General features: G+C 44.5%; 1 protein-coding gene across 3 annotated transcripts in view; it reads left to right on the top strand.

The window, feature by feature from the left end:
• The window catches only part of Tbcd (tubulin folding cofactor D), a 176,134-nt gene that overhangs the window by 32,214 nt on the left and 116,781 nt on the right, over positions 1-27,139 (top strand). The window contains exons 8-12 of one of the 3 annotated variants that reach the window (XM_052756743.1): positions 18,336-18,381; positions 20,156-20,288; positions 23,215-23,357; positions 25,360-25,420; positions 26,385-26,459. In XM_052756743.1, the coding sequence (XP_052612703.1) occupies positions 18,336-18,381; positions 20,156-20,288; positions 23,215-23,357; positions 25,360-25,420; positions 26,385-26,459 (458 nt within the window). The remainder of the gene's footprint in view (positions 1-18,335; positions 18,382-20,155; positions 20,289-23,214; positions 23,358-25,359; positions 25,421-26,384; positions 26,460-27,139) is intronic. The other 2 variants (XM_052756744.1, XM_052756745.1) reach the window with 2 other exon arrangements.

The raw sequence follows: 27,139 nt of genomic DNA, 5'->3' as shown, positions 1-27,139 counted from the left end.
GTTGGGAGGTATACAAATCCCTGTAACTAGTTCCAGGAGATCTGATGCCATCTTTTGGCTTCTGTGAGCAATTATACACATGTGTGCATACACACATAGATGCACACACATACACCCATAAATAGAAGTAAAAATAAGTCTTTAGAAAAATTATAGTTTGACTTCACATGTCAGTTACAGTGTGCATATACATACACGTGTATATTTTACAAAATAAACGTTTTGCGTTTTTTTTTAAATGATGGTTGTCTGTTTTGTCATATTGATGGAATGTGAGGTTCTGCTTGTGGCAGACATCTTTGGGATTTGCAAGTACAGATGTACAGCCCACACCTGGGGAGGCTTTTGTTCCAGCTTTGTGGAGAGGTGACTAAAGGAGGCTTTATTGTGATTTTCATTTTGACTGCAGCAGCAGAGGTTGGTACCCTGAAGGATAGTGTGAGAAGGGAAGAGGGAGAGATGGGCAGAGGTCACAGCTGTGTGCCCACCATGCTGTTGATATATAAATCATGGTAGGTATTATACATTTGTGTTTTAGGTAACTGGTGAAGAGGTAGACAGAAATGGTTAATTTGAAAGATTTGGGTGTAAGTAGGTTCTTGATATTTGGTGTTAATGTTTAAAAAAAAATGGTATTTTTACATTTATTTGCTGTATGAATGTGCCACAGTGCATTTGTGGTGACTCAAGTGCTTTTAGTTGTTGAGCCATCTTTTGAGCCCAGCAACCATAAAAGTAATAATAATAAAAGACTTCAGAATAACTGTTCTCTGTGTCCACCATGTGTTTCCAGGGTTTAAACTTAGTCTTCAGATTTGATGACCAACTGAGCCATCTCTCTGCCTCTCTGCTCTACCTGCCATCTCTCCCTCACCCCTCCCCGCCCAGTTTTATTTTTATTTTTTTGGAAACAGGGTTTCTCTGTGTAGCCCTGGCTGTCCTAGAACTTTCTCTATAGACTAGACTGTCCTCAGCTTTTGAGATCTACCTGCCTTCGCTTCCTGAGTGCTGGGATTAAAGGTATGTGCTATTACCAGCTAACTTTTGAGACAGGGTTTCTTTGTGTAGCCCTGACTGTCCTGAACTCCTCTGTAGACTAGGCTGAGCTCAAACTCAGATACATTCACTTCTTCCTCCTGAGTGATGGGATTAAAGGCCCGTACCACCATGCCTCTGCTTCCTATACTTTTTAAAAATGTGACATGTCTTACTATGTAACTCTGGCTTGCCTGGAATTTGTAGACCAGGCTGGCTTTGAATTTGTGTTGATACTCCTGCCTCTTCCTCCTGAGTGCCAGGATTCCAGGTATATGCCAATACCTCTGGCTTGGCATGAGTCTTGCAGGGAATTTTTAGATGAAGAGAATACAAGAAGATCTGACAAAATGTAGCTAGAGCCTGTTAATCCATGGTGGAGCTTGAGGAAGGGTCTTGGACCTATCTAACATGTGTATGTGGCACTCGGGAGGGCGGGCATGATTAATCTCAAGGGATTGATTTTTAGATTGGTTTTGTTCAGCTGTCTGCATTCTTTCTGGAATTAGATGAGAAGGACCTTGCTTTCCAGCTCAGGTTAGCTTCGGTCTTGTTAATGCAAGAGTTGTGTGTGTATCACTGTATCTAGCTAGCAATCTGCATTTTTGAGGGGCTTTAGGGTCTGGAGCTAGCTACTTGCCACCCTGGCTCAGGAGTTTCTCTGACCTGTACTGTCCATGGCAATAGAGATGTGGCTGGCAGGGTAAGCAGGCATCCTGCTTCCTATGGGAGGTGGGATAACCTGCTGGGCTTCAACTGAAGGTTCATTGGAGGTCCTGGCCGGAGTGCCTGTGGGTTTATCCATTAGGGTGTGGGGGAAGTCACAATGACTACTTTTTGTCTCGTTTTACATACTTTGCCCACAGCTCTTTTATTCTTTTTGATCCCCGGTTTCTTGTCTCTGTGCGGTTCCCAAGTTTTCTGTGTTTCCTTTCTTATTTGGGAGGTGCATGGAGCATAGATTGCACTCAGATATGGAGGACAGTTGCTGCTCCGTTCCTTGCCAGTTATGCCAGTGGGTTGAGATTCCTTTTAGTGACTAAAGCCAGCTAGACATGTGTGCCTTTTATTTGGACATCTTCAAATTCCAGTGTTGAGGGAGAGAAATTCTCATTTTCCTTCCTCCTGAGGTGTAAAAAGAGTTCCCAGAGGCTTAGAAAAGTTGTCTCCTACCCCCTCAGCTGGGTGTGTTGGCAAGGGAGGGGAAAATGAGACCCAAGTCTCTGCTGTTGGGGCAGAGTGCTTTGGTGGTTTGGCAACAGCACCTCTGCTCTATCTAGAGAGATTTGCCCTGAGGATGGTGAGCAATTGTCTGACGCAGACAACTGAAATCCTGGGAAGTGGATGAATGAAACTGTGGATCACCAGCTGGGGTGGTTTCATCTCCTTGGGCCCACAGTACCTGACTTGGCCTCCCAGAAGCCTGAAGTCCCTCCTGCTTGGGGCAGCAGTGTCTCCAGTCTCCCACTTTGCTTTCTTTTCTCTTTTGGAGGGTCACTTGGGTCTGGTCTGGCTCCAGGGCAGGAGGAAGTTACGCTTAGTGGGTGGAGCAGTTTCACCATGGGCTTGTCAGACCTGAAGGCAGAGGGCTGGGTGTCCTGTGCATGATGAAACTTGCAGGTGTATTGTGCTTCAGGATTGCATGTTTCCTTTGATGCACTTGGCTTCATTTTTATCCACCTGTTCATTAGTGTGGGTTAGGCGAAACAGGTGAACCCTGAGCAAGTCACATCGAAACTAGGGTGGATTTTATTTCCCTCGAAGCATAGTCCTCCTGCAGCGTTGATTCTTAACTCTTGTGGGAAGGAAACAAGTGCTTGGCAACTTCATTTCTCTGGAAGGCCCCCTTACTCTTGAGTGTCAGTATTAATGCAAATTGAGAAAAATTTGAGAATGGAAAACATTATTTAAATAAAAGCATTGTCACGTAAATGTGCTTGTGGTTTTCCCTTGGATTTGAAGTTTCTGAACACTGTGGCTTCTCTGCATTTCCTGCAGTGGCCACGATGTTGAAGGAACTTCTGTTCCTGAAGACAGGCTGCTGGCAGGGAAGGTACTGCTTGTGTTGATTGGTGGCAGGAAACGCTCTTTTGTTACCATCTGTTGGCGTTGCATCTCCCCTTTACAGTGATGTTTTCCTATTTTTAAGTTTTCAGAATTTTCCAAGCATGGTAGCACAAGCCTTTAATCCCTGTACTTGGGAGCTCTGCACAGAGGCAGGTGAGGCCAGCCTGGTCTACAGAGAGAGTTCCAGGATGGCCATGGCTACACAGAGAAACTGCCTCAAGAAACAAACAAAACAAAGCAAAACAAAAAAACAAATAAAATTCAAAATTTATTTTATTATTGTCTAAAGGTAGAATTATTATTAAAAGTATGGTTTGGGGGTATAACTCAGTGACAGAGGCCACTTGTCTAGCATGCTTGAAGCCCTAGGTTTGTTACTCAGCACTGAAAAACAAAACAAGACAAAACAAAATAAAAAAAACCCCCACAAAATTCCACTAAAACCCAGAAACCTCACAAACAATAGTATTAAAACTCACAAAAGTAGCCGGGCGGTGGTGGCTCCACCTTTAATCCCAGCATTCAGAAGCAGAGCCAGGTGGATCTGTGAGTTCGAGACCAGCCTGGCCTAGAGTGAGTCCTAGGACAGGTGCAAAGCTACACAGAGAAACCCTGTCTTGGAAAAAAAAAAAAAAAAAGACAAAAGTACAGGAGGCAGACGTTGGCGGATGTCTGTGAGTTCAAGGCCAGCCTAGTCTACAGAGCTACTTCCAGGACAACCAAGGCTACTACACAAAGAAACCCAGTCTCAAAAAACTAAGCCAAACCAAAAAACAAAACAAAACAAAACAAAAACCTCAAGAAAGCCAAGGGTACCAGGATCCACAGGCTCATCCCAGGCTGCTTCATGACAGCCACCAGTTGACATGTTGGAGTGTCTCTTTTCTTACATGTAGTTTAAAGAATAAAAGGGGTCAGGTGCCTGGGTATAAGTGACTGTTGACTAGATTACCTGTGTGAATAGGCATGCGGGACCAGTGTCATGGACTTGGCTCTGCCTGAGCCTTCAGCCGCCTGACCAAGCTTTCCTGGCCTTGGCCTCTAATAGGCTTAAGCTATACTTGGATTTCATCTCTCTCAGAGGCCTGAGGCATAGGTGTGGTACTTTGCTCTATCTGGAAGAGAAATGACAAACTTCTCTTGCCTCAGAAGTATGTGGAGACTGATCAGTACCAGTCATGTTCTTTAGACAGAACTTGGCCTATTATCGTTGTGGGCTTTGGCCTCTTTTTTGTGGACTTCTGTGGAACCTGGTGTCTAGAGATGCTCAGGCTCAGTATACCGAGGGCAGAATGTCTGAATGGTTGTGCCTTGTTGCTCAGGGTAGCTTTTCTTTTTGTTTTATTTATTTTTTTTATATATTTTGTGGATGTGGTGTGGTATGTGTGCCATAATACTTGTGTGGAGGCCAACTTGAAGAAGAATTCTCTCCTTTCATCATATGAATCCTAGGAATCTAACTCAGGCTTGGTAGCAGCAAGTGCCTTTTTCCACCGAGCCATCTTGCTAGCCCAAAGTAGGGTTTTGAGTGGAGAAAATGTATGACAGTATGGGGCTCAAGCACTGAATACTGTGTTTCTGTAAATTCAGGCTGATAAGTTCCTTAGTTAGGCTTTGAGTAGACTGAACTGCTAGCTCTGACTGTATCTAATTTCATGTAGCTCAGCATTTTACATAGATGAGCCCCGGAGGAACATGTCTGTACATGCCGGCAGTGCAGGGTTCCACAATTGGCAGGGGAAGGGACTTTGTAGGTCACAGGCCTCATCCTCCTCATCCCTTTGAATAGAAAGTGCTATCTGCCCACCTGCTGGTGTGAGTTGGGTTAGTGCTGGAGGCTAAGGAGCCTAGTGCCCCCCAAGCCCCCCTTTAACCTTGGCTTTGGCTTTTGTTGCAGGCCATTTGAATACCTCACAGCTCCACCCGCCTCTTCTCTCTCATCTGGCCCATGGACAGATGTTGATATCTGGTTGCCCATACTTTCCTTGGCCGTCCTTCTCCATGTTCCCTCAGGCCTTGGTTGTTGACACCTCATCTCTGATTTGCCCTTGATCTTTGTTTCCTGCTCTCTGTCCTTGTTCTAGAGCCCTCATTCTGTGGGTGCACTTGAGACACCTCTGAAGTCACAGCCTCACCTCGTGCCTGTTGTCCTCCTTAGCCTTGTGAATGTGGAAGCCTGACTCTGTGTGTGTGTGTGTGTGTGTGTGTGTGTGTGTGTGTGTGTGTGTGTGTGAGAGAGAGAGAGAGAGAGAGAGAGAGAGAGAGAGAGAGAGAGACTGACAGAGACTGAGAGACTGAGACTGTCTCTGCCTGTGTCCTCCATGCCTGCTGTGTTGTTTGGTTCTCTTGTCTCCTTGTCCAGAGCTTAACCTGGCTTTCCAGCCACCCTTCTGTGATACCATCTTCCCACCCCACAAGTGTTCATCCTGTAGTATGGTTCTTTAAGTCTTTTTGCCCTCACTTAAGCCAATTCCATTTTCTGTGCTTGGTCTTTATCTTCTGATAGAATGACAAGCCATCCTACTCTGAAGTAGGTCCATGGGGCCCTTAATATCACCCTTGTCTATTGGGCTCCCCGTAGTTGTGTGCTATTCCATGGTCAAGACAGGGTTCTCTGTATATAGTAGGTTGCCTCTCAAGGGAATAGGAAGTGAGAAGCATCAGAGGGAGGACCTGCCAAGGACAGATGCGGGTGCCCTCCCTTCCAGGTGTCATTGGTGCAGCCTCAGCCTTGCCTTGCCTATGCTTCTTTTCTTGCTCCTTTTGTCTCCCTCACTTCCACATGGGCCAGTACTGACCTTGCCTGCATTGCGGAAGTTTGGGCTTTGGTCTCTGACTTCAGGTGCCTCAGCCATACTGGACGTTCCTCCATGTGCCCAGGTACTTACCTTTGAGCCTGGGAAGCTCCATGGTATTGGGATACCTTCAATCCTGGGCTCTCTGTGGGAGGAGTGTTACCACACTCTTTCACATTTGTCAGTTGATTGAGGAATGGTTATTTTTGCTTAAAAAGCACTAGAAATTGAAATAAGTAGCAATAACACAGACTTGAGGGGCTGGAGTTATCTGCCCTTAACATTGGTCCATTTTCCTATTGTCTAAGGTATTTCCTATTGGTGAGTTTTCTTTTTATTATTTATTTATTTATTTATCTATCTATCTATCTATCTATCTATCTATCTATTTATTTATCTTTTGTTTTTCGAGACAGGGTTTCTCTGTGTAGCTTTGCGCCTTTCCTGGATCTCGCTCTGTAGACCAGGCTGGCCTCGAACTCACAAAGATCCGCCTGCCTCTGCCTCCCAAGTGCTGGGATTAAAGGCGTGCACCACCACTGCCTGGCTATTTTTTATTTTTTGAGTTTTCTTTTCACATCATGGAGATTGCAGTGAGTAATTGTGTTTTTGTTGCTATGAAGAATTGATTCTCTAGAACTGGCTATGCTCGTTCATGCTAGTAATCTAGCACTCAGGAGGCTGAGACAGGAAGATCATGAGTTTGAGGTCATCCAGCTGTATAGGGAGATCCTGGCTCATATAAATGAACAAACAAACCTGAACTTGATGTTTTAGCTTTTCTTTATATGAAATTCTTCTGGTAATTGTAGCTAGAGTTTTCCTGCTTGGCCCACAGTCAGGACAAATCTCTCTCACCTGCCAGTCCTACAGCCGCTCAGACCCGAACAAGTAAACACAGAGACTTATATTGGTTACAAACTGTATGGCCGTGGCAGGCTTCTTGCTAACTGTTCTTACAGCTTAAATTAATCCATTTCTATAAATTTATACCTTGCCACATGGCTTGTGGCTTACTGGCATGTTCACATGCTGTTTCTCATTGTGGCGCCTGGCAGTGTCTCTGACTCAGCCTTCCACTTCCCAGCTTTATTCTCCTCCTTGTCCTGCCTATACTTCCTGCCTGGCCACTGGCCAATCAGTGATTTATTTATTGACCAATCAGCAACACACTTGACATACAGACCATCCCACAGCAGGTAATGGGATTATTTATTTCATTTATGTGATGGAAAAGGGGGCTTTGTTTCTCCAGTAAGGAAACACTCTCTTTCCTGGAAATCTTGCCTCTGGGATATGGTCAAATCTGAAACTGCCCAGCGGGTGGTTTGTATCCTGAGAATTTGGGCTGATCCTGCAGTTCAGAAGTGGCCCAGGGAGGCTGGAGAGATGGCTGAGGGGTTAAGAGCACTGGCTGCTCTTCCAGAGGTCATGAGTTCAATTCCCAGCAACCACATGGTGGCTCACAACCATCTATAATGAGATCTGGTGCCCTTTTCTGGCATGCAAGCAGAACACTGTATACATAAAAAATAAATCTTTAAAAAAAAAGAAGTGGCCCAGAGGCACTGCCATCTAGGAGCCACTCAAACTAGAAATGTTCATGCATTGGTGGTCACAGGGCTACTCAAAGAACTGGGGCTGTGAGGAAGGGCATGATAAGAAATACCATCTCTGATTCTAATGAGCTATTTATTTCAGCAATCTGCCTACTGGGCAGGTGATGCCTCTGGCCTGGATGGTGCTCCTGGGGCTGGGTTCTGCCCTATATCCGCGTACTCTCTTTCTAGTGTCAGCTTACTGCTCTTCTTGGGACAGTGAGACCTTCAAGATGTCTCTCATTTTTATTTTTATAAGCCAGTAGATGTGCTAGGCCTCCATTTTCTAGGCTCTACTTTGTGGAAAGAGTTTCTTTCCCCACAATGCTGGAGGAAGGGGCTTTTTTAGGGGTGACCTGTTCTGGATGCCTTTGAATTGTGAAGAAGCAATGAGGGTAGATCCTCTGGTCTAGACAAGAACCTGATTGGGTGCTCAGCCTGAGTTGTTGGTGTGGGTTTTGGCAGTCTTCTTGGGTTTTGACTTCCTGTATGACACGTTTAAAGTGCCTTCTAGTTCTCTCATCCCTGGTTTGCTAAGCTTTTCACGATGGAGAGCTTTCTTAGTGTTAGGACAGAGTCAAGAAGAATTGTTGTTTGTCCTGCGCCTTATCCCATCTGTGAGGTGGTATGGGTACAGCAGTGTCCTTCAGAGAGACCAGAACCTGTATAAAGTGCGTGTGGTAACCTGCTATTCTAATATTGTGCTTTCTGAGTTTGGTTTTAGTGCTGGTCAGTGTTCCCAAGGCTTCAGATTGGTGAGCTTCTCAGAGACCTTGCATTTCAGTGACAGCCACACCTGAGCTCTAGTGCAGGGACCTTTCTCCAAGGGCCTGGGGTGGAGTTGTTTTTTTTGGCTTGAATTTGGCAATGCCTTCAGGGAGCCTCAAACCAGCACCTCTTGCTTGGCAGGAGGGTGAACTTGCTTCTGTGTGGCTCTTCAGCTTGTGATTTACAGGGCTTGGAGAGCATGCCCCAGGGAGGGGAAGCTAGCTTGGGTGGGGAGCAGTAGAAAGGTGCGGTGGTGGTTTAGGATGATTACTGGGAAACTCGCTTTGTTTGCGCCTTGCGCTGAGCTAGTTTCTAGAACAACAAAAACAGACATGGTTGCGCCTCCTGTGCTGAGAGGTGTTTTTTTCCAAACTGTTGGTGGTATAATTGCCTTGGTGCTGCCTGTGCTGTTCAGAAAAGCAGGTGGCTTTATGTTGGTTCCTATTTTATGCATCCTCAAAAGTGGGGTGTGTGTATGAATCAGTGTGAATGCTCCAGTTCCTCTGAAGCTGGGAGTCACTCTCCCCAGGGTAGAGCAAGCACTGATCAACATTGGAAATGTTGAAGTACTGTGAAAAAAAATCAAGTATGGCCCATGCTAGCTGTAAACTTGTGGTCCTTGTCTTGTGTTCCAGTCTCGTAAGTGTTGTGGAGATGCTTTTTATGTGAAAAATCAAAATCCTCTATTTTCCTTTTTCCTGGATGCTTCATGGATAGTTGCTCTTTTTTTTTTTTTTTTTTTTTTTTTTTCCTGGGACAGGGTTTTAGTGTGTAGACCTGGCTGCCCTGGAACTCACTCTGTGTAGTTGGTTATTTTTATTCTATGCTCTTTGGGGTCCTTGCCACCCAACTCCCAAATAAATACATGGAGACTTATTCTCACTTATAAATGCCCTGCCTTAGCTTGGCTTGTTTCTATCCAGCTCTTTGTAAGTTATCCCATCTATCTTTTGCCTCTGGGCTTTTACCTTTCTCTATTCTGTATACTTTTTTTTCCTTTTGCTCCGTGGCTGGCTGTGTCCTGGGTGGCTGGCTCCTGAAGTCCTCCTCGCCTGCTCTTCTCACTCCTCCTCTTCTCGTCTTCTCCTATTTATTATTTTTGCCTGGCAGCCCCACCTATCCTTTCTCCTGCCTCGAATTGACTGTTCAGCTCCTTGTTAGACCATCAGGTCTTTTAGACAGGCACAGTAACACAGCTTCACAGAGTTAAAGAAATGCAACATAAAAAAATGCAGCATGTCTTTGCATCATTAAATTAATATTCCACAGCATAAACAAATGTAACACATCTTAAACTAATATTCCTCAATTGCTCTGTAGACTAACCTGGCCTTGAACTCAGAGATTTGCCTGCCTCCTGAGTGTTGAGATTAAAGGCATAGTAAACTAGTTTAGTCAGCAGACTATATGAGTTTTCACAGAACATTCCAAGTAGATGTGTAATAATCAGTGTAGATATTAGATTTAATTCAACCCTAACAAGTTAGAGGAGATACAGATATTTTTACCCTCAAATAATATTTTTATCAATTACTTGGGAATTCCATATAATGCACTCCAATCATGTTTGCTTCCCATTCTTCCCAGGCCCACCCTCCCATCCTTTTACCCTCCCCACTTAAAAAAAAAAAAACCCAAAAAACCCAAAACAAACACCAAATCCAATTTGTGTTGCCCATATACTCATTGTCGAGCATGGGCAAACTCCCAGTGTCCAACCCCTTAAAGAAAACTGAGTGTGTGGTCCCCCCCCCCCCCCCCCAGAAGCCATCAACTGTGAAGAGCTACATTTTAGCATCTTTATCACAAATTTTAAGGACTCTCTTCAATAGTGTCCTGTCTGGACTGTTGTTTTTTGAGGGGGGTGGGTTGTCACAGAAGCCTTCAATGTCTCTCATTCTCAGTTATGAGTCTGTAGTCAGCAGTACCACTGCAAAAGAAGCCTCCTTTTCCATAGCAGCTGGCAGTACCACGGATCATGGGCTTCTGCATGGTTTTGTGGACATCAACATAGTTTCCAGTGACAGCTTGGATCATGGATGTCAACCTGGTCCCTGGGCGGCAACATGGTTTATGTAGGCAGCATGTATCATGGACGTAAAAATGGTCTCCAGCAGTAGCACAGATCATGGACGTTAACATAGTTTCAGTGCCAGCATGGACCACAGTCATCAACATGGTCTCTGAGGCAACGTGGATCATGGATATCAACATGGCCTCAGGTGGAAGCATGTACCATGGAAGTCTTAATCTAGAAAATGAACTATTCTTCATTTTGGATATCTTGTTGCTCAGAATCAGGGTGATCATATGGTTGGGCAGCAAGTCTAGGGGCAGGACCTTGGAGAAGTCCAGGCTCTTGTATACCACCCTGCCCTTAGTGCCCGCCACCCACCAGTACCTCCAGCACCATCGTGTTTGCAGTCGTGGGTAGCGCTGCAGCTCTGCTCTCCTCCCCTCAGCAGGGCAAGCAGCGTGAGTAGTGGTGGCTGTGGCAGTGGCAGCGGCAGCAGTGGCACTGGCCTAGTGATGGGGTGAGGCTGGCCGGTGGTGGCCAGAACCTCCTGGCTGCCTGAGGACTGGCCCTGCCTGCTTAGCAATGACATGCTCTCATACACGTGGCTGCTGGTGTGTCTCTAGTTTTGCTTCTCTCCGCTGCTCGCTGTTCTGTTCTGCCATCTCTTGTTTTATAATTAAATTAAACAATTAATCAAGTTATTTAATATTAAGTTTAATATTAAAGTATTAAATTATAAATTATGTGTATGTGTATATTTGTGTGTGAGTTTGTCATGTGAGTACAGGGCTTATGGAGGCCAGAAAAGGCCATTGGGTCCCCTGGAGTTACAGGTGGTTGTAAGCCACCTGATGTGGGTATTGGGAACTGAACTTGGATCCTCTGGAAGAACAGTACATACTTTTAACTGCTGAACTCTCTCTCCAGCCTTCATAGCTGCCTTTTATAAGGTTGAGAAGGTTCCTCCTTCTTTACAATTTATTGAGCTTTCATCAGGAAAGTGATCATGTATTTTTATTTGTTGTTATGTTAATTTGATATATCACATTAATAGATTATTAGATACTAAACTAGTCTTGCATTCCTTGCAGATGAGGGATAAACTCCATTTGGTTCTGGTGTAAAGTCCTTGTAGTATGTTGTTGAAGTCAGTTTGTTAACATCCATTCAGGGTTTTTACATCTGTATTCCATAGATGTTGGTTGTAGTTTTCTGTTATAATCTTGGCTATGTATTGGAGTAACAGTGACCTCATACAGCCATTTGGCAATCAGTAGTGAAATCACTAATTTTTCTACTAGGATTTTCTTTGTGGGAGATTTCTAAACCACAAATTCCATTTTTTTACATGATACACTTCTACTCAAAGTTTTTATTTATTTTGTTTTCTTAGAAAAATTCTGTATGTGTATGTTTTGCCTGCATATCTGTTTGTGCACCACATGCATGCAGTACTCATGGAGGCCAGAAGAGGGCATTGGATCCTCTGGAACTAGAATTTCAGGTGGTTGTAAGCAGCCATGTGAGTGCTGAGAACTGAACTTGGATCCTCTGCAAGAGCAGCAAGTGCTCTTAACTGCAGAGTCATCTCTCAAGCCCCAGAAGTTTCTGTATTTTCACCTGTGCTAATTTCTTTTGAGGTGTTTGATTTGTTGCCCTAAAGGTCATAAAACTCCTTTACCATCCTTTGAAAGTCACTGTGCTTTGACTTTCTCATGTTCCTGATTTTGCACATCTGTCTGTATATGCTGCTCTTTTTGTTGTTTTTCTTTTCTTTTTCTTTTTTTTTTTTTAGTGTTGGGCCTGTGAACCCAGGTCTGAGCTACATCCTCTGGGCTTCTTTTTAAAGCAAGAAAAATTGTTTCTCACACATAGCAGTTCTGATTTCAGTATGCTTTGGAATTATAGGTGTTTTGAGGTCCATAATGCTTTAAGCATGGTTACCATTGCCTCTTTTATGGCTTGTGCTGTGCTCCTGACTGTTTTCTGGACCGACACAAAGCCTCATATGGACAGCAGTGGACCTGTGTGATGCTGTCCTGGTACTGTACAGCTGAGGAGGTGACTCAGGAAAGTGCCTCTGACTTATTTCCATCTATGTCTGGTGGCACATTGTTCCACAGTTTTTGAAAATTTGGGAACATCTGTTTTAGCAATTACTTTTTAAGCCAATGCCTATTAGGGTTTTGAATATTACTTTGAAAACTGATTGAAACGTGGATGGTTTTTATAACAATATGAAGGCTTGTAATGTTCAGATGTATTTGTAATATAGATACACTGGCTCATTTTAGGTTTTGTTAATTTTGTAAGTTGTCCTTGTTAAAGATGGCCCTTTTTTCCCCCACCCATGACTGAAAAAGGAACAAGGGTAGCTGAACATCTGAATGCGAGGTGGGTGCATCAGTGAAAGGGTGCTTTGGGATGGGATTCTGGGATGTGCTACCTCTGAAAGGTGCATTGAGGCCAGGCCCTTGGATTCCACCTTGTTTTTCTAGCCAGAGTCTGCTGAGCAGGGAAGATGTGGTCCTTAGAGCCTGCTGGGAGTGTAGTTCTGTAGTGTTAAGGAATACACAGCAGTTTAGAGGTGAAAGTTGATTATTCATGTGAAGTTTGACCTAACTTTTAAAAGTGAAAAGGGTCTAACTTCTGTATTATCCCCCATGAGATTTATGATCTGGGCCTGAACTATTTGAGTTCAGCATTTGCAACCTGAACTGGCTTTTATGTGCTGTGAGATAGGTGGATGGACAGGTGGGCAGCAGGGTGGGGCTAGCCTCTGTCCCAGATGGTGGTGAGGTTGGCCAGCAGGACCATGCTCTTCTCTCTTTTTACTCCTGGTACCAGACCAGCTCCAAAGTCACAGTGTATAGTGCTTGTGTTGTGGCCAGTTGTGTTGGGGGGAGGAGGCAGAGGCCTCCCTTCTGCTCAGGGGCTTCTCTTCACTGGCAGTGGAGTGGGGTAGGTGGAGTGAGTGGGAAAGGGCAGAGCCCTAGGGTCCACTGATAGGTTCCTTCTGGCCTGCCCCAACTAAAGCTTTTCTTTAGGTTCACAAGGAAGCAGTGAGGGGCTCCAGATTACTCCCTTATTATGAACCCAGGTTCACTGAGTATTTTGGGAATGATCTCCTAACATATGACATGGTGTTTCAGATGTGACAGTTAAGGGCCTAAATCCTGGGTTGCTGTTCATTTGAAGTGATGCTGCCTGTGGTGTTGGGTCTCCAGAGTGAAATAGAGTCATGGGACTTCTGTCTAAGATGATCACTTGTGGACTGGGGTTGAGTTGATGGAAAGAAAAATGGTGGAAAGAGCAGAAGGAAGATAGTGTGATTTCTGTTAAAGGGTTGGGACTGTCAGCATTTTTGAAGCTGTGGTTGGTTGATCTCAGTTCCCAGATGGGAGCTGAAACAGTTGGGTTGCCTTATCCTATCCAGTGAGCATAGAGACTAGAGTTTACCACTGCTCTGGTGCCTGGCACAACTTGTACTGCAGGACCTTTGTCTGACAGATTTTAGAGTTTGTGCCTTGTGATGCCCCGGCCTTCAGGTGAGGATCCCCATTGCCACTTCCTGCTCTAAGGACTTCTTCCTGAGCAGCTTGCAGTCTGCGGAGCCAACGAGCATCACAGACTTCTCTGGGTTCTCTTGATAGCACTGGTGGTGCTGGGACTTTACATCAGGACCTGGATTTTTTTTTTTTTTTATTTTTTTTTGGTTTTTCGAGACAGGGTTTCTCTGTAGTTTTGTGCCTTTCCTGGAACTCACTTTGGAGACCAGGCTGGCCTCGAACTCACAGAGATCCTCCTGCCTCTGCCTCCCGAGTGCTGGGATTAAAGGCGTGTACCACCACCGCCCGGCTAGGACCTGGATTTTACCTTTTGATGTGTATGTGTGTTTGTGTGGGTGCTTATACATGTGTGTTTTTGCAGTGTGTGTGTGTGTGTGTGTGTGTTTATGTGTATGTGTGTATTGTTTGTGTATGTATGTGGGGACTAACAGGAAGGATCCAGTGCAGATGACTAGACACTGACAGTACCTGATTTTGCATTTGGTGCATCCGTATATATAGCCGGAATTTTCTCCTGTTCCCACCCAGCCCCATGGTCCATGCTTCTCCAGGCTCGCCCAGGCCCGAGGTCCGTGTTTCTCCAGGACCAGGACCCACAATCCCACAGCTACTTATAAAATAATCATTCAGAGGCTTATATTAATTACCAACTGTATGGCATATGGCAGGCTTCTTGCTAGCTAGCTCTTATAAAGTAACCCATTTCTATTAATCTATCTATAAGTTGCCACGTGGCCGTGGTATTACCGGTCTGCTGTCATCTTGCTGCTCCTTTGGTGGCGGCTGGCGTCTCCTCAGACTCCGCCCTTCTCTCTTTCCCTTCACTTGGATTTCCCACCTGTCTGTAAGCTTTCTTGCCATAGGCCAAAACAGCTTTATTTAGTAACCAGTGGGAACAGCATATATTCACAGCGAACAGAAAGACATCCCACAGCATATATATGTATGTTCTTGTATGTCATTACATGGGTTTATACCAGTTTTAAATGCTTATGACTTGTGTTTTTACTTGTGTTTATGCTTATGCTTTATTTGCCTGTTTGTTTCTTGAGACAGGATTCTTCTTATGTAGCTCTGGATACCTTGGAACTTGCTGTATAGACCAGGGTGGCTGTGAGCTTATGGTGATCCTCCTGTCTCTATCTCTCAAGTGCTAGAATTATAGGCATGAACCACCATGTCTACTTGTGTGTAGCTAGAGTTTTCCTGCCTGGCCTACAGTCAGGACAAATCTCTGTCACCTGCCAGTTCCACAGCCACTCAGACCCAACCAAGTAAACACAGACACTTATATTGGTTACAAACTGTATGGCCGTGGCAGGCTTCTTGCTAACTGTTCTTATATCTTAAATTAATCCATTTCTATAAATCTATACCTTGCCACGTGGCTTGTGACTTACCGGCATCTTCACATGCTAATTGTCATGGCGGCAGCTGGCAGTGTCTCCTTCCTCCACCTTCCACTTCCCAGAATTCTCCTCTCTCCTTGTCCCGCCTATACTTCCTGCCTTGCCACTGGCCAATCAGTGTTTTATTTATTGACCAATCAGAGCACATACAGACCATCCCACAGCACTTCCCCTTTTCTTTTCTTTTTTTTTTTTTTAAAGGAAGGTTTTAACTTTTACACATCTCCAAAGTCAGCTTGGTATATTTGGGAATTTGGGTGTAGCTTTTCTTACTACTTCCTGCTGGAAGGGGGCGCTGTATCTTATGGGGACACAAAGAAAATTTTAGGATTATGGAGTAGTCCATGAGGGTGTATCGTCTGAGCCAGTTGCCTTGAAACGGTTCTGGATGTTGGATCATCTGGGCCATGGTGTCATCAGAGACTTTTCAGGGGGTCTTGGCTGGTCAAACCTGATGTATCTTAATCTGGAACAAATCCATAGCCTCTGGTTTTCTGTGGAAACAAAAGCAGAGCCTCCTTTTTAAAGCAACATATCCTTACATCCAAATTTTGAAGTCAAGGTACCTTTAAAGTATACATTTTGGCATAACTCAACAGCTTTTACAATCAAATGTTTTTCTTCAGTTATGAATATCAAAGACAACATAATCCAGATTCTCTGTGTGATAGCCATCTTTATGTGGCTTATTTCCTTTACTGTTTCTTTAAAGACTTTATTTTTAAAAAGTATTTGTTTATATAACTATATATATATATTTTTTTCTCTCTTTCAAGCCTACGTACATTTTTACATACATTGTAAACTATTCCATCTGAATCAGTCTTATTGTCAACCTATTGCTTTAAATAGCAGCATTCTAAGGCTGAAACGGCGTTATGGCTGCTGGCTCCGCCCACTTTAGCTTCCCAACATGGCGGTGGTACGTTTACCGCCAGCTCTGGGAGCCATCAACTCTCAGAAATAGTGGGACTATGCTTCTATCAAAGCAGCGTGTAGCCCAGAAACCTCTTTTTTTGTTTTGCACTAGCAAAGGCTAAATCCACCACGCAGCTTAATATGCCACTTGCAGAGGCCTCATTCCTGCCATACTGCAGGTCAAGCGCGCACGCCAGGAACCCACCATAGTAGATCAAAACGCAGGCTGCCGCTAACTTGAAAGAGACAACTAGGAACTGTTTTTAGCTCCGTTTTAGAATCTTTTTTCTCAGGTTTTGGGTGGAAACTCTTGCCAACCCGTTGGGCGCCATTTGTAGCTGGAGTTTTCTCTCTGGGTCCCACCAAGCCCCTGCAGTCCGACAGCCCACTTATAATAAGCACACAGGCACTTATATTATTTAAACTGTTTGGACTAATGGCTCAGGCTTCTAGCTATATAGTTCTTTTTTTTTTTTAAAGGTTTATTTATTTATTTATTATGTATGCAGTGTTCTGCCTGCATGCCAGAAGAGGGCACCAGATCTCATTACAGATGGTTGTGAGCCACCATGTGGTTGCTGGGAATTGAACTCAGGGCCTCTAGAAGATCAGCCAGTGCTCTTAACCTCTGAGCCATCTCTCCAGCCCCTGGTTCTTTTATCTTAAATTAACCCATTTTTATTAATCTATAAGTTGCCACGTGGTTCGAGGTTTACCAGTACCTTACATCTTGCTCATCATGGCGGCGGCTGGCAGTGTCTCCTTCCTCTGCCTTCCACTTCCCAGAATTCTCCTCTCCTTGTCCCGCCTATACTTCCTGCCTTGCCACTGGCCAATCAGTGTTTTATTTATTGACCAATCAGAGCACATACAGACCATCCCACAACACTTGTGCTTGTGTTTTCCATGTGTATAAATGTGTGGAATCAGTGTGGCTCCAGTGCTCTAGTGAAAGAGAACTGGTGTTCCAGTGAGAACAACCAGAATTCTAGTGAGGACCAGTGTTTTGGTGAGGGTCAGTGTTCTTAAAAAAAATTATTCATGCGTGTGTGATGTGTGTGTATATGTATGTATGTGTGTATGTATGTGTGAATGTTGGTGCATCCTTGACATAATGCATGTGTAAAAGTCAGGAACAAATTCTAAGAGTTGAGAGAATCAGTGTTCTAATTGAAGGACCAGTGTTTTAGTAAGGGCCGATAATCTAGTGAGGACCATTGTTTTAGTATGCTAGTGAGAAAGAATTAATTCTAGTGAAGATCAGATAGTTTTTGGCTGCTGCCCTCCAAAATCATTCATAGTACTGTATACAGTGTCTGCATGTTGTGTGGCTACAATCACAGGGAGGGTGAGTTTGGGAGGTACTAGATCCAGAGGGTAGAAGTCTGTTCTATGGAAGGTGAGGAGGGTGGGACCCTCCTCCTGGGTTGACTAAGATGGTGAGAGATGAGGAAAGACTTCTGTGGCTTCTCAGCTTTGTGTGGATCCTTTGGTCTATAACTCTTATTCTTTGATATCTCTATTTGTACACAGATAACATAGTGATGAGACTTTTTTAACCTCTTTCTAGTTCAGTCTGTACATACTGCAGGTGAGGATCTGAGCCCCTTGGAGGACTAGACTCCATTGACATGCTCTTGCTATGAGTGGACCTGTTGGAAGATCCCTTTTCTAGACTTTCCTCTATCATGAACTGAATCTCTTCACCTGGTGTTTGGTGGTATATGTAGGTGGACTATTCTGATCCACCAGTCAGTTCTCAAATAACCACACAGAGACTTATTATTATAAATGCTCTGCCAATAGCTCAGGCTTGTTACTAGCTAACTCTTACATTTTAAATTAACACGTATTTCTTATCAATGCTCTGTTATGTGGCTCAATACCTTTTCTCAGTACATCTCTCCATTCCCAAGACTCTGTCGTCATCTTCCCAGCAACCTCTAGGTCTGGTTCTCCCACCTAACCTTATCCTGTCTAGCTATAGGCCAGTTAGCTTCTTTATTAAGCCAATCATAGTGACATACATTCACACAGTGTAAAGGAATATTCCACAGGTGTATGCTCAGCAAAAATTCTAGGAGATGTAATGAATTTGTTCTCGTAACTTGTGTACATTTTAAACTTAGAAATGTATTTAAAACATACTATTTTTTCAGGCTCAAATATTTAAGCATGGAAAACGTGAAGATTGTCTGCCCTATGGTAAGATTAATTTAAACAACAGTATGTTTGTGCTGTGAGTTTGTGAGTCTGTAATCAAGTGTGCTGCTGTAACACTTTTACTAAAGCATAAATCTGTAGCTTTGTGTATTTGGACACTGTTATAGTTCTTTGACTTTCTGTTTTGTGTTCTTTAATATAACTTTGATAAACTATTTGAAATATAGGAAATTTCTAAAGGCTTTGTAGTAAGATCTGGGTTTTGCAATGCTCCAAGTGCCCTGACTTAATCCTGGAGGGGCCTGGTCATAGTCTTCCCATTTCCCCCCATTGCTTCATTCCCCTCCATACCATCTCCTCTCCCCATGCAACATCCCTTATACTCATTGCTTTATTCCTCTCACCCTTACCATTTCATTTCTCCTCCATACCCCTCCCCGTGGTTTCACTCCCCACCCTTGCCTCCTTCCCCCTCCCTATTACCCCATTCCCGTTACCTGTCACCTCATTTTCCTCTCCCCATCACCTAATCCTAATACCTCATCTCCTCTCGACATCATCTTGTTCTCTGTCTCCATCATCTCATTCCTCCCCATTGCCTCATCCTCCTCCCTACCACCTCATTCTTCCTCTCCATCACTTTATATCCCCTCCCCATTACTTCATTTCTTCTTATCATTTATTCCCTCCCCATCCCCTCATCCTCTCTTCCCATGGCCTCGTCTGCCCTTTCCCTCATCTCATACTCCCACTCCATTGGTTCGTCTTCCCTCCTCATTCGTTTCCTTGGATCACCACCTCCTTTCCCACTGTCTCATTTCTGATCCCCATCACTTCATCCCCCTTCCTCATTGCTTCATCTCTTCCCTTTCCTACCACCTCATTTCTCCTTTATTGTGTCCTCTCATTATTTCCTTGTCTTATCCTGATTCCCTCCCCTATTACTCCGTTGCATCATTCCTTCTCCCTCTTCCTCCCCTGTCGTTTCGTTTCCTTTCCTCGTGCTCCCTCCTTTTCATCACTTCATTTTTTGTTACCCTATCCATTCTCTCCATTGTATAGCCTCACCTTCTTCCTCTCGTCAACTCATCTACTTATTGTCACCTCATCCTCCCTTCCTGTTGCTTCATACCCTTTCCCATCCCCTCATCTTTTCCTCACTTCTCTTGTCACCCAATCCTGTTTCTTTGTATAGGCTTTTTGTCCTGGCTCCACTCTATCTTTTTTCCTCCTCACCCTTAAATGATTGGTCTCAATCTTGTCTATTTTACTTCAAGCCCATCTCTGAGACCTAGCACTATGCTTCTATCCTAGGCTTTAGTTTTTGTCTGTAGAATGCATTATCGTATTCTTCTGCCCCACCTTAGTTCCCTGAATGGCCTATGCAGCCCAGGGTCTCATGCAAGAGATCTTCCTGTTATGTTCCCCTTGGGACTCAATGTCCTGTCTCAGCATTGCCTCCATTCTATCATAGTGCTGAGTGAGCACTCCATGAATAAAACATATCCCAGAAGCACTGGTAAATTTGAATGACCTCTTTTGCCCACACTTGGTCTGTGTCCCTCAGGCCCTGCATGATTGCTTGCAACAAGATGGCTTCCCCTGTGCTCTGGGCCTTTTCTACTTTTTGTTGCATGGTTAGGACAATAAATAGGCTTTACTCTGGCAATTCTTGGCAGATAAATTGGGGAGAAAGAGGTCTTGCCCAGGGATTCAGTGTGAATTATCTGCCACCTCCCTTGGGCCTGTGAGATTGGCTTGTTTCAGGGGTTCATGCCACCACCTGCTACATTGAGTTGCATGTTCTCATCTCCAGCCAACACTGTGCTCCAGTGCCTTGATGGATGCAGACTCCCTGAGAGCAACCAGACCTTGCTGCGGAAGCTTGGTGTGAAGCTTGTCCAGAGGCTGGGGCTGACTTTCCTAAAGCCAAAGGTGGCTACATGGAGGTAAGTTAGACATGTTACTTTGCTTTACCTCAAGAGGAGAGGGCTGTGTGGACTGAACAGCAAACAGTGTCTGCTGCATTCCCTTTCCCTTTGGTGTCTGAGTGTTTCTGGTTCTGACGGGAATGGTTTTCCTATTTTCTGACTCAGTATCTTCAGTAGAATAGCTGAAGCTAGAATGGTAATGGGAGAAACTTGCTCTGCCTTTCCCTAAGGTGCTGCTCAGCTGTACCTGCAAATTGTTGGTTTGGGCTCTTGGGGACAAGCTTTCTGATCAGTCACCTCTCAGAAAAAACCTGGTTCACTTTGGAAGGTTTATTCAGAAATGAAAGTGTGTTTTCTTGCTGGTGGACACAGCTTCTTCTAATATCCTCTCAGGACAGTTCTTTCTTTCTTTCTTTCTCTGTGTAACAGTTCTGGCTGTCTTGGATCTCTCCCTGTAGACCAGGCTGGCCTCGAACTCACTGAGATCCACCTGCCTCTGTCTTCCAAGTGCTGGGATTAAAGGCGTGTGCCACCACCTCCCGCCCATTTTTTTTTTTTTTTTTTTTTTGAGACAAAGTCTTGCTCTATAGCCCAGGCTAGTCTTGAATTCACACTCCCCCTGCCTCAGGCTTTTAAATGCTGGGATTTTAGGTATGTACCATCATGTCTAAAAGGTGTTGTTGTTATTGCTATTAAAATTATTTATGCAAGTGTTCTACCATTGAGCTGCATTCAATTATTAATATGTGTGATTTGAGAAAAATTGTTTAAGTTTAGTTAAAACTCTTTCCAAAGTGTAGTGAATTCCAAAGAAGTGTGTTATGGTTTAGAGATATCTTATACATGTTCAGTATACACTTCACTCACACTTACTAGGCTACATTCTAGTGATCTGTTCTCAAAACTCCATGGAAAATCTTCAAAGAAACAAAACCAATAGGAAGTAGACATAGTATAGAGTGGCAGTCGGGAGACTCAGGAGGAGCCTGTGACCTAATCAGAGGCTAACAGGTGGGAGAGGCAGTCTATCAGCTGATTGGACAAGACTCACCTATACTAGAGCTGGTTTATGTGTCCAGAAGTGTACTCAGAGACATACCAGATGTGTTCAGTTAATGCTCACAGGTACTAAGAGCCTTAATTTAAGAAAATAATTTAGTATTATTAGACATTATTTTGTCTGTCTATATTTTTACACATGTAATAATGTAGTTATTAATAGAATTAGGTTTTGCTGGGCATAGTGGCACACTCATAATCCTAGCACTCTGTGAGGCAGGAGGAAAGTTCAAGGCTGGCCTGTTCTACATGAGAAATTCCAGGCCTGACAGAGCTACATAGTAAGACTCTGTCGCTTAAAAAAAACAAACCAAACTGAAATATGATTTGGTTTTTGTTTTGTTTGAGACAGAACCTCTCTACATAGCCCTGGCTGTCCTGGAACTTGCTTTGTAGACCAGGCTGGCCTCAAACTCACAGAGATCCTCCTGTCTCTGCCTTCCAAGTGCTGGAATCAAATTGATAACTGAGCTACCATGCCTGATTAATGATTGGATTTTAAATTCACCCTCTTGCTATTTGTTTTCTCTTCCATTTTTTTCTTTTATTTCAATATTTTCCCTCCCCACTTTTGCAGGGAAAGGGTCTCATGTAATCCAGACTGACATTGAATTTGCTATTTGATGACCTTAACTTGTTGATTTTTCTGCCTCCATGTCTCAAGTGCTGGGATGATAGGCATGTACTACCATGTCCAGTTCTCCTTTCTGTCTGTCTGTCTGTCTGTCTGTCTGTCTGTCTGTCTGTCTCTCTCAGGTTCTTGTTAGGTCTCCTAGCAGTACTCGCTACGGTTTTTTCCCAGTGCAGGTGGTGAAGTCTGGTCCTCACAGGCTGTGGGTGGATCCACTTTCCTGTCTGTTCTTGGCTTTAGTTTTATTAGGTCATTTTATTTCAGTTCTTCTCTGAGGATGTAGCCCTGTCTTCTATAGCACAGGTTTTGCTTTTTATGTGGATCTTTAGTGAGAGCTGGAACTTCTGGTCTTTTGTTGGGCCCAGTAGCTAATGACCCCAACATCCCCTGAGCTCTGAGTACTCCATGTAGCTTTTCCCTGATCTTCTTCCTGGGTCCTGTCCTGTGCTTGCTCATTGTGGGAGTTACTGAGGATATGAGGGGGATTGTGTGTGAGTTTTGTAATCTTTCTCAGTAGCTCATGCCGATCTAAAGACCTGTGTGGCACTTCAGGTGTAGCTGTGTTTTTGTGCTGTGTTTTTGCTGCAGTCTTGACAGTACCTATGGGGCAGAGGTGAAGGTGGTACATACCTATGATTTTCTGTTGGGGAAGAGAGTACTCAGCTTTGGCCCAAGTGGGTCTCTCCATAGGGTAGAGATTCAGACAGAGTCTGCTTTCCTTTCTTGAATTCTCTTTGGAGGTGGGCTGTGGTTACTCTGGCTCTTTGGTTACTCTGGTTACTGCTGACTCTTAGGAGAGAGTTTCTTGGTCAAGGCTAGATAGGTGACAGTGGTTGAGTAGTGTCTGTGAGCCACATCATCGTTGGTTCCCCCATTCTTGTTCCCCAGGCAGGTGGGAGATCTGTTCAGAGCTGCAGTTGGTCCATAGGTGAAGAGTGGGCCCTGTGGCCTGGGCTGAGGCCAGAATGCCAAGCAGCTGGAGAAGGCAGCCATTTGCTTATAAACAAGGGTGCCATTGCCTTCTGCTCTCAAGCTTTGTTATGGAAGGTTCTTCAGAATTTGGGCATGCATCTGGCCTGGGTTAGCGCTCTGAGGCTTGTCCTGATAGTGTCACACCACTGGTCTTCCTTTTCCTCCAGTCTGTATGGTGTGTGTGATTTTGAGGGATGCTAAGTTGATGACTTCACTTACCAAAAAACTTACTTTTAGGGCTAGGTTGTACCTACCAACCTGAGATTGTTTTGTTCTGCATAGGTATCAGCGTGGCTGTCGGTCTTTGGCTGCCAACCTGCAGCTCTGTGCCCTGGGTAAGAGTGAGCAGAAGCTGCAGTCTGATAGTTTAACTTCTGATGGTGATGAAGACTATGATGTCCCAGAGGGGGTGGAGTGTGTGATAGGTAAGTGGAGCCCACAGCAGATGTCATGCATGCCTCCCTCTGCAGCACAGTCTAGGCTTTTCATCTCTGTTTAGCCTCCCCCTTTTCCATCCTGGTTACCTCCTGTTATCTCACCTAGCATGTGGTCACTGACTTGACCTCTCCATGGACACTTGCTCTAGCACCCCCCAGCTTCCCACTGTTTCTTACACCTCCATGTTGCCTTTCTGCAACCTGATCCTTAAGTTGCTCTCCCTGATTGTCTTCAGGGAAACAGGGCTCCCAGGAAAACAGACTTGGAACATGAGACTCATGTCTCCAGCCTCTGTACTCTTGTCTTATCCAAGCATGCTTTCCTTAGGCATCATCTCAAACTACTTTAGGCCTCCACACTTATCGGGAATCTTGACCCAGTGTCTGTTCCCAGTCAGCCCTTTACTGTGCCCAGCCTCAGGTTCACTGCTTGCCCACTCACTTTCTGCTGTCCTGCCTCATGCTGGATGAAGTGTGGTTCTCAACCTTCACTTGCTGTGAGGATCCTGGCTGGAGGTACAGAGCCAGTCCACCATCTCCCTGGCTGTGTCCTGTCCACTCATTCTTACTTGGATTCCTCAGGACAGATTTTCCCCCAGACTTGTCTATACCTGGTGTCTATATTGTCTCCTTGACCACTGTGGTGGTGTTTGTGTGGCCAGCATTCACATATATTTGGTCTTTTCTTTGAAAACCGCCCCCCGTGCCCCCCACCCCCCCTGCGCCCCCCAGGATTCTCTTCCTTGGTTGCTATGGCACAGCACCTATCCTGGGTCCCTCTAAACCACCTTGAACTTCATAGACCCAGGATGAATTCTCTTGATCCTTCTCTGTTATTACCTACCCACTTCAGGCATATTACTTTACCCTCTGCTCCTCTAAAGACCACCCATTCTGCCGATTTGTTTCTTCCCACCGCCAACCCTTTAGCTATTTATCTATGTCAGTTCTTCCAGGGTTTGCCCTCTGGCCAGTGTTTGGACCATACTGAGCTTGTAGGGCTGTGTGACCTGGGATAACCTTCATCTTCCTCCGTGGAAGCCTTCCCAGATATTTCAGTTTCTTTTGACCTCCCTTTCTATGGCTTACTGAGGCCTTTACCTGAGGAGGCAGCTTGCTCCTGCTGATTGTCCTATTGGGTTGGCTCCACTTGTTAGGAAGTGGCAGACATGCCCTTTTCTGTAATTGTTTAAAAACAGGGAGGAGGTACTTTCATTGTAATTAAAATTAAGATCCAGGATTGGAGAGATAGCTCAGCTGTTTAGAACACTTGCTGGTTTGGTTCCCAGCACCTACAAGATGGTTCACAATCGTCTGTAACTCTAGTTCCAGGGGATCTGACCCCCTCTTTTGCCTTCTGCAGGTATCAGGCATTCACACGGTGCATATACATACATGCAGACAGTATACTCATAAAACAACATTTAAAATAAAATTTAAGACCTCTTGGGCATGCAAGTTTGGCTCAGTGGGTAAAAGGACTAACTAAAATTGACAACTCAAGTTTGATTCCTCAGTGGTGGAGGGAGAGAACCAGCTCCTAGAAGTTGTTCTCTGGTTTCCACATGCATGCCGTGGCATGCACACATCACACCCATCCTTCTATTAATGTGAAAAAAACAAACCAAAACAAACCAAAAACAATTAAGACTCTTACGTTTTAGAGAAAAGGTCTCACTGTGTAACCCTAGCTGGCCTGGAACTCTCTATGTAGACCAGGCTGGCTTTGAACTCAGTAGAGATCTGCTTGCTTTTGCCTCCTGAGTGCTAGGCTTTCCAAACTGTCTCTGAGGCAGTCCTCCTGCCTCAGCTTCTAAAGTGCTGAGGTTATAGGGATGTGTAACCCATGGCTGGCTAAAATTAAGATTCTCAGCATAGTTCCCACAGTGTATTCTTTGGAATGGAGTGCAGGATTGGTAGGATAGTTTACACATAAGCAAGAGGATTAAGATTTTATATAGGCTGATGGTTTGTGTCTTGGTTCTTACAGAGCAGCTACTGGTTGGGTTGAAGGACAAGGACACTGTGGTGCGGTGGTCTGCAGCCAAAGGGTATGTATAAATACCCTAAGTGAGGGAAGTGCTGAGTGCCAGAGGTGAGGGGCAGGTGTGTCTCAGTCAGTGTTGCCTCTTCATTCCTTAAAAACTTTACATGGGCCTTGAGAGTTGTAAATACTTTGAAGATTTTCAAATGATAGAACTGTTGTTTTATATTCTGTAGACTTAAAGATAATTACTGGCTGTGAATGGTGGTGCATGCCTTTAATTCTAGCACTTGGGAGGCAGAAGCAGGCAGATTGCTGTGAGTTCAAGGCCAGCTGGATCTATGTAGGAAGTTCCAGGGCATCCAGAGCTACATAGTGAGACCCTGTCTCAAAAAAACAAAAATTAAAAAAAAATTACTGAGGTTAGATATTAGATTCTCTAACATGGTGTGAGGCCAATATTAGTAATAGTTAATGCCTACAAATTAGATGTTTAGGTTGTTGAAGAGACTCTGTATGGTAAAGATAAAGCGAGGCAGTGCTGTTCTTGCTTACCAGTTCCCCTGGCATCGCAAGTGGGGATTCTCCACAGACTGAAGGGGCTGCCATTTATGTCAACAGTAGATATAGCTTGGCCTGAAGCCTCTCTTTCTGGGAGGGTGGACAAATGCATGCACAGTGAGATATCCTGGGAGGAGCCTTCTCTTGGGCCTGACTTCAGGTCTCTGGCTTTCCTCTGTGCAGGGCTTGGACTAGCCTTTTATGGAAATGGGACAGTGTATAGATGAGAGGGTCTAGGTTGGCTCTTGCAGCATTTGTCTAGTATGTGGGGGCCATTATCAGTGATGAGTTCAGTGTCTGTCACTTTGGGGAAAGGTGACCACGTACCCTGTTCACATGGCCAAAGAATCACCTGCACTGTCCTTGGCATTGTTGCTGAGCAGTATTCGAGGCATGCCTTCCTGTGGGGATTGGGAGACTTACTCCTGATGGTCATATATAGCTGATGAACTGTTGCTTTTCATTTTCAGAATTGGTAGGATGGCTGGAAGGCTTCCCAGAGAGCTGGCAGATGATGTGGTGGGGTCTGTGTTGGACTGCTTCAGGTAGGTTATCACTTGTGGCTTTTTGTTCTTTTGTATTATTATAGTTTCTTTCAATTGAGCTATTTGTTAGAACCCCATTTTTTTCCCTTTTAAAGTTAAACTTGACAACTTCAGTTATCAGATGTTACTCTTTTCAACACCCATTATGTGTCTAAAACCTTTAGAAAGAAATGAAGTCAATGTTGAACCCAAGCAAATGTAGGTCTTCATCTTTAAGTTTTGGGTTTGTTCTGTGGATGGGCAGAGCTTCTTAAAGTGAGGGAATGTTCTGAATATATGCCTCATGTTCCTGCTAGCCAGAGTGGATACTAAGACTCTTGAGTGACTGAGGCCTGGATTTGGAGTTGCATTGTAATGAATTGAAGTTTAGCTTTTCAGGACATTCTGGGTGTGCGTGCACATGGCCTGTGCGTATGATGGCTTATTGGGTGGGTGTGATCCTGGGGCCATAGACTGGCATTGTGTACTCATAGACAGGGACATTGGTTTTGTTTCTTTCCCAATGATTATCACTCTGGGTGTGATTTTTTTTTTTTTTTTTCTTCTGGGCTTTGGAAGTAGAGGGTTGAGAAGGGGAATATGCCTGTCCAGACACTCACTTTTTTTTTTTTTTTTTTCCCCGAGACAGGGTTTCTCCGTGTAGTTTTGGTGCCTATCCTGGATCTTGCTCTGTAGACCAG

This window comes from Peromyscus californicus, unplaced genomic scaffold (assembly GCF_007827085.1).
Source record: "Peromyscus californicus insignis strain IS unplaced genomic scaffold, ASM782708v3 Scaffold_3__1_contigs__length_106647218, whole genome shotgun sequence".
Classification (NCBI taxonomy): domain Eukaryota; kingdom Metazoa; phylum Chordata; class Mammalia; order Rodentia; family Cricetidae; genus Peromyscus; species Peromyscus californicus.
This window is presented reverse-complemented; position numbering and strand designations above follow the sequence as displayed.